Source organism: Colletotrichum phormii, assembly GCF_030913505.1.
Source record: "Colletotrichum phormii strain CBS 102054 chromosome Unknown BDP81scaffold_12, whole genome shotgun sequence".
Lineage (NCBI taxonomy): Eukaryota > Fungi > Ascomycota > Sordariomycetes > Glomerellales > Glomerellaceae > Colletotrichum > Colletotrichum phormii.
The window spans coordinates 1,556,494-1,571,996 of record NW_026851454.1 but is presented as its reverse complement, the minus strand read 5'-3'; the positions used below and the strand labels follow the sequence as shown (position 1 = coordinate 1,571,996).

The 15,503-nt window shown below is 53.5% G+C and overlaps 2 protein-coding genes across 2 annotated transcripts; both read left to right on the top strand.

Moving 5' to 3' along the window:
• The first annotated feature begins 3,357 nt into the window (after window positions 1-3,357).
• BDP81DRAFT_430558 (uncharacterized protein) lies at window positions 3,358-3,892 on the top strand. Its single transcript, XM_060590618.1, has one exon. It carries the CDS (start codon window positions 3,487-3,489, stop codon window positions 3,646-3,648), a length of 162 nt encoding a protein of 53 aa, XP_060444517.1. The 5' UTR covers window positions 3,358-3,486; the 3' UTR covers window positions 3,649-3,892.
• Window positions 3,893-8,185: 4,293 nt separating this feature from the next.
• Window positions 8,186-10,331, top strand: BDP81DRAFT_430555 (concanavalin A-like lectin/glucanase domain-containing protein). Its single transcript, XM_060590617.1, has 4 exons — window positions 8,186-8,759; window positions 8,898-8,947; window positions 9,219-9,625; window positions 9,711-10,331. Exons 1-4 carry the CDS (start codon window positions 8,639-8,641, stop codon window positions 10,066-10,068), a joined length of 936 nt encoding a protein of 311 aa, XP_060444516.1. The 5' UTR covers window positions 8,186-8,638; the 3' UTR covers window positions 10,069-10,331.
• Window positions 10,332-15,503: the final 5,172 nt, after the last annotated feature.

The following is a 15,503-nucleotide window of genomic DNA, read 5'->3' as shown; positions in this document are numbered from 1 at the left end:
GGTTGGAGGGTGGGAGAACTGGTGTAGTTTAATGTGAAGAAGTTGGGCAGGCGTGGAGCGAGCGGCAGGTTTATTCAAACCCGGGATTCATCAATCTCCAACGAAGGTGAGGGCAAAGCGCACGAATACAGCAACAGTACGGATAATGGCTGGACGGAAGATTTCAAAGTGGGAAATACGGCGGGTAATGCACAGGGGCTCTTTCTTGTTATATCCTCCAGGGTCTTGGCCCTTTTTCTCGTTGCTCCCCTCCTTCTCCGTCGACGGTGCCGTCCGAGAGTTGTGGACTGTGAGCTGTGGACCACAGAGCTGGACAGTCGGGATAGGGGATGGGTGATGGACGATGCGTGATGGGATGGGTTGGGATGGGACGTGGTGCGTGGATAGGATGGGATGGGATGGAGTCTTGGAGATGGGCGATGCGGGACCTCAATGTGGATTGGATGGGAGCATGGCATGGAGAGGAAGATAGGCATGGCATGGGCATCGCATCCTTGTCCATAGAGGGCCAGAGGGAACCAGCAATTCCCATCCATCCCGGCTGCCGTTGCTACTACTCCGTCGCTGCTCTGCTTTGCTGCCGCTATCCTATCCTTACCGGTTTTCGTGCCAGCAAGTACGAATACAAAGTCGGAGCAGCAAGAGCAAGGACCAGGAGGTACCGAAGAAAAGGGCACCCAGGACTTTACTCCGTAGAAGCAGGAGAGGAGCGAGACCAGGACCGGGACCAGGTACTTGGCTTTCCTAGAATAGCGTAGTGAATGGACGTGTGTAGGCAAGGTACTTGGGTCCGTCTGAGAGGTACTAAACGGTACGCACGGAGTATTGTCAAGGAATACTCTTTCGCTTCTTACTGAGCCTGACGTGTTTTGGCTACCTTGCTTGCGTATTCAATGTTCGGATAGCTGGTGGCAGAGATATTGGACGATTAACGACGGCAGTGGAAGCAGAAAAGAAAGCAAAAGCCAGATGCAGGCACACAAGGGAGTGGGTGACTTAGTTTGTTCATGTTGTTCGCTGTCGCTGGATTTTCGCCTTGGAGACTTCTTGGCCTTATCGTACGGCAATGTTTCCACCGCTCGAAGCTTGGCATTCGGTACGGCAGCCGTGTCGAATTCCAAGACTCTGCAGGTTGCAGCGGCCGGAGTCCTCCTGCAACGTACTGTGTACCCGTAGACGGCTGGATCGAATGGCGGCTCAGGTCTGGCCAGGGAGAAGAGGAAGCCAGCCGTGCATAGAAAGGTACGTTGTCCTGTATGGAGTGCTCCTATTACCATGTTTGCTTTTCTGCAAGAAGGCGTCGTACGCACGCTGTACCATCTCCGTACGCAGTCCCCCGGATACTTGCGGCTGCTGCAGGCGTGGCGGGATGCCCCGGACAGTTGCAGGCTTGCAGCATCACGGACAATGGGATGGCGTGGAAGGGATGCGTGTCCTCCGTTTTGGAAAGTCGAGGGCGGCCGGCCTGAGTGTAGGACGAGCGACGGGAAGGTCTTGGCCCGGTCCCTGAACTCTCGGTGTCAGTAGGGTCCCCTGTCTGAGCCGTCTTTGGTTTTTGGGTTTTTACATAGTAGACTCTGCCTCTGGTTCTTGAGTCTAGAGTCTGGATTGGTGAAATTATGAGTGATGGGCAGGAAACATTGCCCGATGGGAGGGTTCCAAGCCTTTGCTGTGGTATTTCTTTGCATTGCTGATGCTCTTGATGCTGCAAGCTTGCTGGCAAAGTGGGTTTGCGGTGTCAGCGCAATGTGATCTGGCTAGCTGATGCTTTACATTGACTAATGACAAGTCTCTCATTACGCGGTCCCTCGGAGGAAGTACTTCGTACGGATATACCCAGGAAGTGAACGGGGAGAAAAGTGAAAGAAAGCCAAAACGGAGGGCCCCAAAGACAGCCCGTTTTCTGATACTGTCTCCCTTCAGCGCTGTGAGGTACATCGAATCGGTGCTAGTTTTTAGTGGTAAGATGAAGTACCTCGGTGGCTGGATGATCGGGGCCATCTGGTGTGCCGAGGGGGCCACCGGGGGGGGGGGGGGGGGGCTATGTACTTGGTGACTTGTAACTTGGAGATTGGAGAAGCAGAGAAAGATTGGGTAAGAAGTACCTCCTTCGTACACTCCATATTCGTTCCTTAGTAGAGTGACTAAGGTAAGCCGCAAGCGCAGATAAAGGTGAAATTGAGTGGCCGTTACGGATACATCAGGAGGGGCCCCCGTAGTTGCTTGGCAGACGGAATACGTAGCGACGTATTCTGGATGCCTTCCTCTCTTTTGCCTTTAGGTTCTGTCTGTTCTTCCCTTCTCTCAAGCCTCAAGTGACAAGACTACAAGGCAGCACTTTCCCCCAGGTGCCACTGCCATATCATTGTCCGAGTGTTGACCGTCTGTTCCTACCGTTCCTCTCCGTTCTTTGGGACCGTAGGACCTCTGGAAGTCACCTTCCAGATGACCCCTGCCACAGAGAGCTCGGAACGACAGGAGCAGAGACTCACTACCGGGTCCCAACTGCTGCACTAGCACGGCACCGCATGGCAGGCATGGCAAGCGTGGCAGGCATGCCAGCAAGGGACCTGAATCTGTCGTAGCCTCACTTGCCCGCTGGCCTGTCAGCTTGGAGTCTGTGACATCATCTCGAACGGCACCGCAGCCCGGTGTTCCTGGACTTTGTCGATTGTGGAAGCTGCTCTTGCCGGTAATGTCTTTTTGCAGATACCGCGGTGCATGCTACCCGAGCAGTTTCCAACTTGTTCGTTATCGAGATGTATGAAGCAACAGGGCAGGGAGGGAGAGAAGAAATTACGACAACTCAGGCAACCACAGGCAAGACAGGTCTAGAATCTTTGGATCATCTCGGAGGCAGCTCCTTCAAGTTTAAAGCGTCTCCAAGACTCCAACAGATTCACCCCACTCTGTCAGGTCAGTCTTACTGTCTACCTTGTCACACTTGTCAATAGATGTCTGCTATTCTGCTTTCTTTTCCTCGTTCCATTGCTTCACCTTCCGCCAGCCTCCGAGATGGCGTGCGCGCATGTGCTGGCGGTACCGTGGCGGCGCTTCCACTGCCCTTGGTTCGGTTTGGCTAAATGCTTAGCAACAAATGGCCACAATGTTCCTCTCGAGTCTCCGTCGGGAAGTACCAGCGCCCATCACTCCACTCTGTGCGCCTGAGGTACTTGATCCCGGAATTTCACAATTCTGCGAACCCGCACGGTTAATGAACAGACTCCACCCGCCTGTCCAGAGTCAGCGACACAGCGGGGAGTGCACGCCTACGCGACCAAAGGCCCATCCGAAGTGTCGACTTTCCGCCCAGCCGGCGCGTGGCTCGTCTGTCAGACTATAACGAACGAGGTCTTTCGGAATACATGTCTATTGAGATTACTGACCGACTCTGACTCAGCACTCCTTGCGTCCAACAAGAGGCATAGACCCTCCCACCAGCGATCGTCATCTGCCACAACCACCCCGGCGGAACGCATTCAAGAAATGGACTCCAACTTGCGCTTGGCTTGCTCGTCGTCAGATACAGCGCACATCCACCCTGTTACGCGACGGGCAAGGAAATCGACAAAGATACCCCCAATAGTGGCCCCATTTCTCAATGAACATGGGCGTCTCCATCGCCTCAGGATTAAGGTAGGAGACTAGGATCGGTTTGACATACTCGCTGATCGCCATCGTCCGTTTGCTCTGTCGTTTTACCCATACAACTTCCCGAGGGGTCACCCCGACCCTGTCTGCCGTCTCTTCACCTCGCAAAGGGGCATGCTGAGCCACTCTGGCTGAGCCATTCTGCGTCTTCCGCCAGCCATGCGATACTATTTCCGCTGGCGACTCAGGCCACTCTCCGGGGCGAGCACTTGGGTGCCGCTGTTACAGAGGACAGAACGCATGGGCCCCAAGCTTTCGTAGGCATGCTGCAGCGCCTGGACCGGATTCGAAGATGACAACTGCCCGAGACACCGCTCGCGCGAATCCCTCTACGCCCTTTTTCTCTTCCACCCCTCCTCCAAGCTCCCGCTCTCCTCCTTCATCGGAGTGGCGGAATTCAGGAGATGAGGACGGGAAAAGCACATTGGCCACAGAATACCGCCGAGACTGGGACTTCCTAGAGCCTAGCGGTTCCCCAAGCTGATCGCCTCACCATGTCAACCCGTTGGCTTCCAATGACCAGCTGCCAAAGACAGCTTCGGGCTTGCACATCAACAGGGAGCACATGCAATCATCCAATAGCCGCCATGGGCTAGACACATCGAGAGGCAAACATTTATCAGAGGCTCCTTAAGCTCAAATGTCTCGCACAAATGACCGCGGCGCGACATTAACACTCAAGAGTCTGGTGCAACAGCAAATTAGGTTCCTCCTACAATATGCACCATGCAGGGCTGGAGCAGAGAAAAGACTCGCGGACTAGGAGTCGCGATCTTCAGGCACAGACGGACGCACGAGACACTTTTCCATCATTGGCCAAGCCACTTCGTTGGAACAATTGCCACGAGGGGGACCGCCACACCTCAAATGAAGCCTGCCGTTGGCTTAAGACTCTCGCTCTTGTCCCACAATGTGACGACGCCAGAGACAATCCACAATGAGGGCGAGAGTCAGTCTAGACTCAAGTAGCCAGAGAGTCTTCTGTCTGGACGCCCATTCGTACGGTAATTGCAAGCTTTACCACACCTCACAATTTGGTTCTACCAGCGAATGAGCAGTGGCCGGGTACGCAGCGCCGAATGCCATTGTTCAAAAGCTTCAAGCATAGGTACTACGACAGCTACCAAGATGAAACCGATTCCCCATCTTGACGTGCTTATGTGCGCGCCCAATCGGGAGCAAGAACTGTGGGTGGGCACCCCCATACGATGAGCAAATTGACATGTACGGAGACCTCAACCCAGGCGAGTGAGTCTGCTATCCGTACTCACGAGGGGATCCCCGTTAGATCGATGGAAGTAAGCGCGCGGATTCAGGTACACCGTACTGCACTTGCCTGGTAATTGCAGACTTTCTTCCCGTATTTGATGCGAACCTTCGAATACACTCATCAGTGTTGGGTCGCTAGTACCCGAAAGACCCGCGTGGGACGATTCGCGACGAAGCGGTCAGAGTTGCCAAGAGGAAGACGAAGAGGCGAACCCACAGAAGTTCGTCTCTTGAAGGCGGGCAGGCGAAGCTTACGGTACATCAAACAAGAACGGTTGTGTGAGGTGCAACATGCGGTGGAAGGGAGACAGACGCACCGTTACTAGCAGCACTAGCAACACTGCACTGCTCAAAACGCTGGGCTGGGCAGACAAAAGTCACTTGGCCCCCGGATATTAGTGCAGCGGATTGCCAAGTTGGCACCAAGAGCGGAGAGACGCAGGTTCCCACCAGGTCTAGCATCATCCCCTGTCGGTGCTGACGACGCCTCGTTGATTACAGGCTCGGCAAAGTGGATCGTGGGACGGCACAGAGGTTCGGATTCGAGAAGGCGAGGGAGAACTTCAGGACCGATGGGGCTTCCTGTCTCGACTTGGGTCGTTTGGGTCGTGGCGTGGCATTCTGGAGTCGCACTGGAGGGCCCGGAGAGAAGGCGTCCTTCTCCTTTCGCGGTTTTACCCTCGATCAGGCCTGGTTTGGCGGCTCATCATTGTCGTCGAATCGTCGGGTCTATCTCGTCGTCGGTTGATCGGTTCAGTCTCTCTTTTAGCCGAAGTTGGCCCTATGCGACCCCAACGATTTTTTTCTCATATTTCCCATCCACATCCGTCTCCGATCCGACGACGCTCATCTTCCTGGTCAAGCGCATTTGCTAGTCGAAGTACTCAGTCCGTTCCTGTCACATTACCCGCGGGTTGTGAAATCCTTCCCGAGTCTCGACTGCATCTGCATCTTCCAAGACCGTGATAAAAGGCTCTTGGTGTGTCGGCGAACGGATAGGGCGGCACCCTGCCCAGAATATTCCCCTTTCTTGTCACGAGATCGCCTTTTCCAAGGCGAATGGGAGACACCAAAGTCTTGAAAAACCTGCAAGTCGCTGGGGACAGCAAGGTCTTGGTGGTCTTGGTGTGACGGTGCGGCCTTTGATCCTTCGGACGAGGCGGAAATAAGGTGTGCCTTCTCCCGCCACCGTTTTGTTTTTCGCTGGGTCGAAGTCCGGGGTTGGAAGGTCTTCGATTCGTCGAAACTGTGCATCGATACCAAGCACCCAAGCCATTGGCGTATCTTGTGTTGGTGCCAGGTGGTGCCTTGATGTTGGTGGTGGTGGCGATGGTGGTGGGCAACACATCGTAATCCAATGTCACCACCCAAAAAATCGGATTTTTACGAGCCCCGGCATGCTTGTTCGGTCAGATCTCTGCTGTGCGAAAAAGAGGATGACTGGAGCAGAGAGTGAGATGGGGGGCGACGCAGCGATTATGTACTGCAGAGGCGGGCAAATACGAGATTCTGGGGGATACGATCTCTCACTATAGTAACTCCCCCTGGATGCCCTCGTCCATCACCATGCTGTTTTGGGCATGTTACGGGTTACGAGCCATTGCTGCTCTGAGGCTTAACACGGTGGCCGAGAAGTCCGGTAGGCGTCAGCTTGGAGGAGGTCTGCAACATGACTTGGGCGAAGCGTTCTCACTGTTCGGGCGGCTTACTAACGCACGTTCTGGGCTCTGCAGGGCCTTGCAGGGCGTGGAGGCCTAGTTTGGGGGGGCACTTTGCATTGCGATTTATGGTTAAGTTTAACTCATTGCGGCTCTGGGGAAATTGGGATGTTGCCCGGAGGCAGTGCGATTGAGGGCATTAGGTCGAGGTGAGTTTTTTTGTATGACAGCTTCTGGTTCTACTCATGCGATTGCGACTTTGAGGGCAAGTCTGAAGGCGGCTCATCTCACCAATACCCAACAGACAGACTCACGCACAAGCCGTCCTTTGTGTACGGAGTAGCAGAAGCTGAAGTGAAATTCATGAGCACCCGGAGCGTGGTGTCACTGTTACAGTGAGTGTCAGCAATCGGTCACCTCACTTCTATTCACTCTTCATATTGACCTGATCAGGTTTGGAGCAGCCTCATCACACCTTAGCCGTATGTCGCTTACTCGTGCGATCGTGCATTGCGTTCTGAACTGAGGTCCATCGGAAAGCCCTCAGAAATATGGTCAACACACCTCGCCTCACCTTGAACATCGCATCATATTGTGTCGAGTACAAGGAGGCTTGTTAGCTTCTATTTCACAAGGAAACAAACATCAAGTGATTTAAACAAGGTAGCGGCTCGAGCATCGACATGTGCCAGGGCTGCTTTCACAGGGTCTGGTGTAGGCTCTCGTCGTCTCTCATCCCGGAGATGACCCCGTTTGCCAGCGCCTCTCACATCAATTCTCATGTGGCATGCGATACAGGCTGCTGTCAGTTGCCGGTGAGACGAGATAGATATATGATTTTGGCAAGCCCACTTTCTACTCCTAATTCGAGCAAGCGATGGCTGCATGTTATTTGCCCAGGTGAGATGATGAGATAGTGGTAGGTTTTCCCGTAGCCCGAGCTGAGCGCTGTTCACCACCAGTGAGACGGTTACTCATCGGTTCATTCACTCGACTCTTCAAACTCACTCGACCTCATTTGCTCACTCGCTCACCTGGACAATTCACTTTTACCCAGTCGTTTAATGTTCTCCATCATTAGACGCTCAGAATCTCATTTCGATAATTTTCAAGGCGAGAACAAAGCACCATTTGGTGATTTTGATCTTATCTTTCCAACGCAGCCACCGACGCCGTACCGACCAGGCCATAGACGGCCGGCCAACGCCTTTTGCCCAATCGGGAAGAGTAGGTGCATATGCTTGTTTCTAGCTCGGCCATATGTGCAGGGCATCCGTGGCAGCCCAGCTGAGGCTAGAGCTGCCTCACTTTTACTTTTGAGAGGAAAATCAAGGTGAAGGAGAGGAGGTACATTCAGATAAGGTGATGTAATGAGACGACGCTTGGTACCTGCCAAAGCCAACAAAGTCGATGCTGGTGCTAATGCCAACGCCAATGCCAATTGCCAACACCAAACGGGGTAGCACAACCGAATCATCGACCCCGGACTCACCTCACTTTCCTGTGAGTCCTGCCGCTGTCATTCGACGCGAGATAAGCGGGCAGGGTCGATGTATGGTTCTTGTCCATTTTCAGCCCCTCCTACCAATATTTTCTCAGCTGTTGGATGAGCAGGCGAGCTGGGCCCAGAACACCAGGAATGTCACCAGCAACCAACGGGCTAGACTCCTTCTCTCTCAGTGTCTCTCTTTTTTCCCTTCCTCATCGTCATCTTTTTTCACTCTCTTCCCTCCTTCCATCTGCTCCACCCACAGACCCCAACCTGCGCTTGCCTCCCCGGTCCGGTCCATTGAGAGAGTGACATTGACTCATCCCGTCGGACCCCGTCAACCTTCTTCATCGCCTACCTCCATCCTCCGGTCTGCACTCCGACTTTTTGTTCCTCTTTCGTCATTGCCTATTTTCCGTCGACCTCTGTCACGATCAAAGGAGTGCTTGAGTTGATGTTGACGGCCTTTAATCACCTCCCTTCGCACGCACTGATACAAACGTCACCTACCTATTTGCATTGAACACACCAAACCTCACCTTCGTCTCACCACATTCACGGCGCAAACAAGATGAGAAACGCGATTCTTCTTGCCGCCGGCCTGACGGCTGTCCGTCACGCGTCTGCTGCGTACGACACAACGATCTGCGGCAAGACGAACAAGTTTACGAGCTCAGATACCCAATTCATCTGTACGTGGATACCCCATTAGGTCTATTGCCTCCAGATCGTTCGAGATCTACTCCATGTAAACGCCGTTACCACAAACGAAGCAGAACACTCTCACCCTACCCTTTATCGTGGACCAGGCTAATACGAGAAATATGCAGTCCAGTCAAATGCCTGGAACCCAGTTGGAAATGGCTCTTCCTGTGTGTCGGTAAGTAATGTGACGTGACAAGCTGTCGCATACGAGCTCCTATCTGCTTCTATACCTCGATGCTCTCTCTCTTCCCTACCATGACCCCTCCTATCAATGCCCATACCACCCCGCTTCCACCATTCTCTCTCGACCCTGCTGAACATCACGAGCTCCATCATGACTTTCTTCCACCTGCCATACCTCTCATCCTACCAGTCATATGCCCGGGCATCTATTGCTCCCGTCGCCTGACCACCTCCACTAACAAGATCCTCCCCGCGATGCACAGGTCGACCAGTCCGTCCCGGCCTTCGACGCCAACTGGAACTGGGAAGAGGACAAGAACAATGTTCACTCGTTCCCCCATGTCCGCTTCAACTCCACAAAGCTGCCAACCAAGCTGAGCGCCATCAAGACGATGCGCCTGGCGACGCAATGGACCATGCGCAAAGGCAACCCCGAGAACGACCCGCCGCGCGACTTCGCCGCCACCACCTGGGCGGAGAGCAAGGCTGAGCTCGAGGGCGTCGTTGCTAATGCCGCCTGGGATTTCTTTGTCGACAAGAACAAGACCAAGACGTATAACCCAATTGACTCGGAGGCGGAAATTATGATTTGGCTGGGCAAGGTCGGAAACCCGTACCCGCTGATGGGCGATTCCATTCTCACCAACATCACTCTTGGCTCAACAGAGTTGTAAGCATTCCTCCTAGTTCCCCGTTTGCGATCCTTCTTGTATTAGATACCTGGTCATGAATGTGCTAACGCGCTTCCCCTGCAGCTCTCTCTGGTTCGATGCCAACCAACGTGATCAAAAGGTCTTCACCTGGGTCACGCGCAACGGCTCCGACGTGACCCAGTTCGACGAGGACATTACACCGCTGCTCAAGTTTGTTCTGGACTCTGGCGAGATTGACAGCGACTCATGGCTCGGTCTGGTCGAGTTTGGCTCCGAGGCATGGCACTCTCCGGAGAACATCACCTTCAGCGCAGCTCACTTTAGCATGGATCTCGACAACGGTAACAGCGGTTCCAGCAGCGGCAGTGGAAGCAATGACAACGCGGCTAGAAGAGGCGCGCTTTCGGTGTTGGGCCTGGCTTCTGCGCTACTGCTCTCGCTTTCGGCATTGGCCATGTAAACCGCGTCCTTTTTGCTTTGCTACAACAAACATGTGCGCTTAGAGAGACGAGATGACGGCTTGGAGTACAGCATTTGACTGATTCGTTGATGATATCCGAGTATTCGAGTAGTACCGCGTTTGAGGCGGTTTGACCTCGAAAAACATTGCACTTAATCAATACATAATGGCATACAGAGAGCAGGAGGATCCTTTAATGTCCTTGACACACAATTCACCAGTATATCTGTAATTTCGCAATGTGATAACATTCAAGATTCCAGCCTAATCCTCGTATAAGAGTAGTTTACATATGGAAGCAAAAAAAATTAGCTTCCAAGCTCTCGAAGCCATCCAAGTCACCTAAGCTATCGGAGCATACGCCGATCTCTAAGCAGGAGGGGTCCCCCGAAGGAGCGTGCCTTGCTTGAGCAGTGACACCCTCTTCTGCGAGATCGTTGGTCCCACACCACACACACACACACACACACACACACACACACAGGCACCCTCCAAGGAATCATCAACCAGGGCATGTAGAGGAGGTGGCGGCCTCCCAGTCAGCCAAGCCGGAAAGAGAGCACCGTCTAAACATAGCAGTACCAATCATCTTCTGGATTCCCTTGCCATCTTCGCCTCGCCCACGAGTATCCGTATTGTGTATACTAAGCCCCAGCCCCTTTTGAACATCCTCTTTCAAGCTGGACAGAGACAGTGTCAGCCACTGACGGTTGTGATACGGTAAAAAAAAATGCTACTTCATGGTGGCAACGTGGGGAAGTCTAGCGGTCCGATGCGGGCATTAGACGTGAGCAGTAGGGACATTGGCATGCAGTAAGCTCGAGAGCGATTTCCATGGACCGGCGTTTGTTTACTACAACCCGCAGACGGAAGACCGTTTTCGACGAACCGCGCTGGTAACGCGTATGGCAATCTCGTTTTCCATGAGTTGGTGTGTGGGCAACATGCATCTCGCAAAGGATCAGTTGCCGGGATGTTTTTTGATGGGGACAGTGTGGCATGTATGATGGATGGGGGTGGGATGGTGTGCACGGTCTTGGCGGAGATGGATGGGAAAGGGGCGGGTTGGGCGGAGCGGGATTGGAGATGCGGCTTGCCCTGCAGGCGTCGCCAGGCGAAAGAGACCAACACGGGTGACGGGAATCATGTTGACTTGATGCAAGCCGACGGGAAGGGAAAGGGAAATTGTATCAATATGCTGCGTCATCGAGATCCACGCCTCGGAGAGTGGCCTCAATCCGGGACAATGAGATCCGTAGGACAGTCACAGAACAATAGTCTGATATCCACACATGGCGAGAAGCGGCGGGAGAATTGGTGGTGTCGTTTCAATGTTTGACGGTGTGAAGAAAAAACCAAGGAAGAAAGACAATGTGCTTATCTGGCGCCATTCTTTCGTATTGGCGGCTTGGCGCGCGTGCCGCCATGCCGAAGCAGCCAAGACAACGGGCGGCTTAAACGGCGACGACAAGGTATGGATATGGAGAGCGGAGAGGAGTTTAGGATCGTGGAATATTCGTTTTGTTCCTTTATTCTTGCCGATGATGTGCTGCAGGATAGGAACCGAGATGAAATGGTCAGTCTAGGTATTGCGTGCTTTTTGGCCCCTTGATTTTTGCCTAGCACTTTTTGAAAGTCCCTTGGAACCACGGTGACTGTCACTCTTCATGGTGTGCGACTGTGAATGTGCACTCTGCGATCAATCGCTACGCCGGAAAAAAGTGCCTTGGTATCGCACGTCAGCGCAGAGTAGGATGCAGTTTGATATCTCATCCTGGTGAAAGCGGAGGGCCTTTTGGACGATGTTGCGAACTTGCGATAGCGGAAGCTTCAGCGGGCGACAATGGACACAAGGCCGGGGTAGACCAGGTCGCTCCAGCCGCTCAGCTGGCTTTGGCTTGCCATGTCTCGGTATTGGAGGACCGGATCGACATGGCGGGTGTGAATCGTCAACATTGTGTTTTGTGACTCTGCTAGCAGCCAGGTAATAGCCTCTAGGTCACAGGTGAGTCGAGACTTTCGTTGCCCGCGTGGCATGGTGGGTCTGATGTAATTCGTTGGACTGGGGTGCGGAGGAGGCTTGGGGGCCCTCGTTCCAATGGAATGGCGGGAAAGTCTGAGAGCGAGAACGACATTCGAAATTATTGAGGAATGCCCCATTCACTTCAGGATTCGGACCGTCAATATCGGTAGAAAGAGTCCGGTTGGCGCCGGCACATTCTCTGTTGACGGCGCTTGATCATCGCCTCCCTCCTAAGAGATCCTGATCGTCAGCGTTCGTTTGTGCCATTGCCAATAGTAAAGGGCTCTATTCGAGACTCTGTGACCGGGAAACGACATGACGAAGCGTCATCGTTGCTCAGGCCAAGCGCCGTGTAAGACAAGGATTCGTCAGCGATGTTTGGCAGAGGCGGGAAGGGCGGCGACCGGCAATGCCGCTGCACATTCTAAAGAAGCCGGCGGCCAACGAGACACTGCTGGGCCAAGCAGCAGAAGAAAGAAACACTGCAGAACAACAACGGCCAGGTATCCGTACAACGGACGAGAGAGCATGCGCCAGCGAATGGGGATGTCGAAATAGCCTCTGAGGTGGATGCTGTCATGGTTTACGCTTATTAGCTTATTGGCGTTGACAGCGTATGCGTATGTATTAGTGGGCGGGCCAAAGAAGAAGCGGTCTCGAACTGGTGGCCCAATTGCGTGGTATTGAGGCTCCAAGGCTATGGGCTGGAGAAAGTATCGGTTGCTGAGCCAGGAGGCGTATAACGGTGGAAAGGTCGCTGGCGCTGTTTGCATCTGCGACAGTGGCAATAACGAATAGCGTGTTGGTTTATGGCTAGAGGGATGTGTGCGTTGTTGGTTGGCGTTGGCCAACCATCATTGGGGAGGTGTTGGAGAAGCGCAGCCACAGACGGTGGGTAACGGAGCGTTGGAAGTTGGAACAAGCTGAGGAAGACAAGGAGGCTGGTGTTTCTCTCTTCCATGTTCCCAGATCCCAGGACAGCTGAAGGACTGGAGCTCCAGTCAGTCCGGCCACTGCCGATGGTCGATCTGATAGCAACGGCCGCCGTCTCGGGTCTAGCAGCGTGTCTAGCAGCGTGGTAATGTGGTTAGCAGTGAATGCCAATCGCGGGGCCATTCCCACCGTGGGCTAGCTCAACGCTTTGTGTTTTTGAGTTCCAAGGTTATCTGCGTAGCGCGGCGGGTCAGAGAAGCTGGCAGACGTTGAATCAGAATTTTCTCGATGATCGCGGCACTGGGCAGATTGCAAGTTTGAAAAGGGCCGGTGTGTTTGCTGCACTTGAAGAGTAGAACTCGATAGTGCCGTCCATCTGTGTGGATGTGTTTGGGATGGTTCGTCCGGTGCTATCGACATCCTGGTCAATGCTACCACATGGCGGTCCAGATTGATTCTTCTGACCATGGAAGGTCCATCTTGACATGGACCACCTGCTCGACAGCTGTCAACCCTGCTCCTGCCTTTTCCCTGGTCGTACGGGTCCGGAGTAGTTTCTTCGTCTTTGATATCTGTTCTGCGGTGTTCCTTCCTTGATTCTTATCCGACGTCCACATAATCTGCGAGCGTGGAGGCACAAGTGACAGCAAAAGTGACAGTCTGACAGAGGAAGGAGTGGGGGTCTATCTAAGGTACGCAGAGAGATATGAACCACAGCAGGCAGGCAGGTGCAACAGGCCACAACGGACGGGAAGTAAGGCAGGAGTATCTAAAGTAGCTGCTCATCCGGAAGGAGCCCGACACGATGAGGCGCCGTGGTGGCTGCAGTTCGTACAGTTCGTGGCTCCTTCCCACAAGTTCCCAGAGCAAGTCGCATGTCGACTTTCCCTCTGGGGCCTTGGCGCCCGTGATGTGGTTGACGCTAACGGCGCCTGCAGACCAACCCCTGTTCGTGACCCGGTACGTACTGCGATAGTCAGCTCATGGTTCCGTTGCGCTTGCCGATAACATCTTGGCGGCTCTTTCCTCCATGGGCTTTTTCCAATGTCCATCCAGCTCATGTTCCCATGTTCCCATCCACCTCTCTCTCCTCTTTGGTGTTTGCGCATGCAACAATCCTCCGAGTAACTGCCCTAACTTTTCAATCCCAAGAAGCTGCAAATGTACCTCAATTGCTAGGTACCCGAGGAAGGCAAACCGGGAAATAAGCCCACGTTTGATGATGCAGGTGGCTTTTTCTTTCCCACTGCCTGCCTGTCACCTGCTTTGCGGCTCGCCATGGATGGCAGGCACGGGACACCTACCTCTCTGTGTCTGCCATGAGATAGACATGTGTTATCTGGCGCCTGCTCCGACCAAGGTACATGAGGTAGGTGTAAGCTACGGACACGGATAATATTTCAACATCTTTATCCGAAATGGCAGGCGAATGTTTCCCTCAATCTCAAGCTGCACTGCCCAATCACGAACGGAGTCCACTCCGACCGGCCCCACTCCACTCCGGCGTGGCATCTGGTTCGGTTTCTCACCCTCTTATCATTCCTCCTGCCTTCTGTTCTGACTCCTGCCTGCCTGGCTCCTCTCCGCTGCTTCTGTCATTTTATGCCCAGATTTTCTTTCCTGTTTCCGTCTGGTCCAACCTCCCACGTTCATACCCCCGCGCCACTTGTTGTACTCCACACGGAATAGCCATGTGAGAATCTTGAAGCCCAGTTGTCTTCCAGACTAAGGTAGATGGTTCACCTGCAGTCCACGGCAACGGTCAACATCCCATGCAAATTTCGGCCATGGGCCGTCAACTACGGTCTACGAATACAGGCTTGAGTAAGCTAAGGTAATTAGCTACGTAGCACGCTACTACGCTACCATACCTTAATCTGATCTGTTTGGTATCCATACAGCTGCAATGACACCGGTTGCTCTGACTCTTCTTAAGCGGTGATGTCACAACATCTCTCCCACCGGGCCATTGTCACGGCTTGCAGGCGACGGGAGTCAACACTATCCGTAACCAGGTATCTAAGCGCACGCAGACTTGAGAGACACGCTCACAGCCCTTGCAAACGCCAAACGGTCCAATGGTCGCTACATCCCTGCCACGATCCTTTCCAATTGCCCACACATTAACCCGAGTGGATTGGCGACTTGCGACTCGCGAGATATCCATGGCAGGGGCAGAGCAAAGTCCATGTTCATTTTGCAGCAAGTACCAACGAATCGGACATTATTCGACGAATAAACATGGTCGTTGTAGAAGCCTCAAGCAGGCCAGCCCAGCCCAGCAGTGAGGTACCTACCTTCCGGACATAACCATGCCGTACGCATTCGTACCTCATTCCGTGGCCGTGATACCGAATTCATATGCTTGCAGGAGGAAGCAAGACGGTGTATCCTCTCCTGCTTAGATTGAACTTCTGGAGTGGCCTGCTGTCACGCCTTGCCTTGCCTTGCCATTCTCTGTCTTGTCTCCAGGCCGTTT

Excerpts from the sequence above, each read along its gene's own strand:
- BDP81DRAFT_430558 (XM_060590618.1), top strand. The coding sequence starts at position 3,487 with ATGGACTCCAACTTGCGCTTGGCTTGCTCGTCGTCAGATACAGCGCAC.
- BDP81DRAFT_430555 (XM_060590617.1), top strand. The coding sequence starts at position 8,639 with ATGAGAAACGCGATTCTTCTTGCCGCCGGCCTGACGGCTGTCCGTCAC. Across the intron at positions 8,760-8,897 it reads CTCAGATACCCAATTCATCT|TCCAGTCAAATGCCTGGAAC; the intron begins GTACGTGGATAC and ends AGAAATATGCAG. Across the intron at positions 9,626-9,710 it reads ACTCTTGGCTCAACAGAGTT|CTCTCTCTGGTTCGATGCCA; the intron begins GTAAGCATTCCT and ends CTTCCCCTGCAG.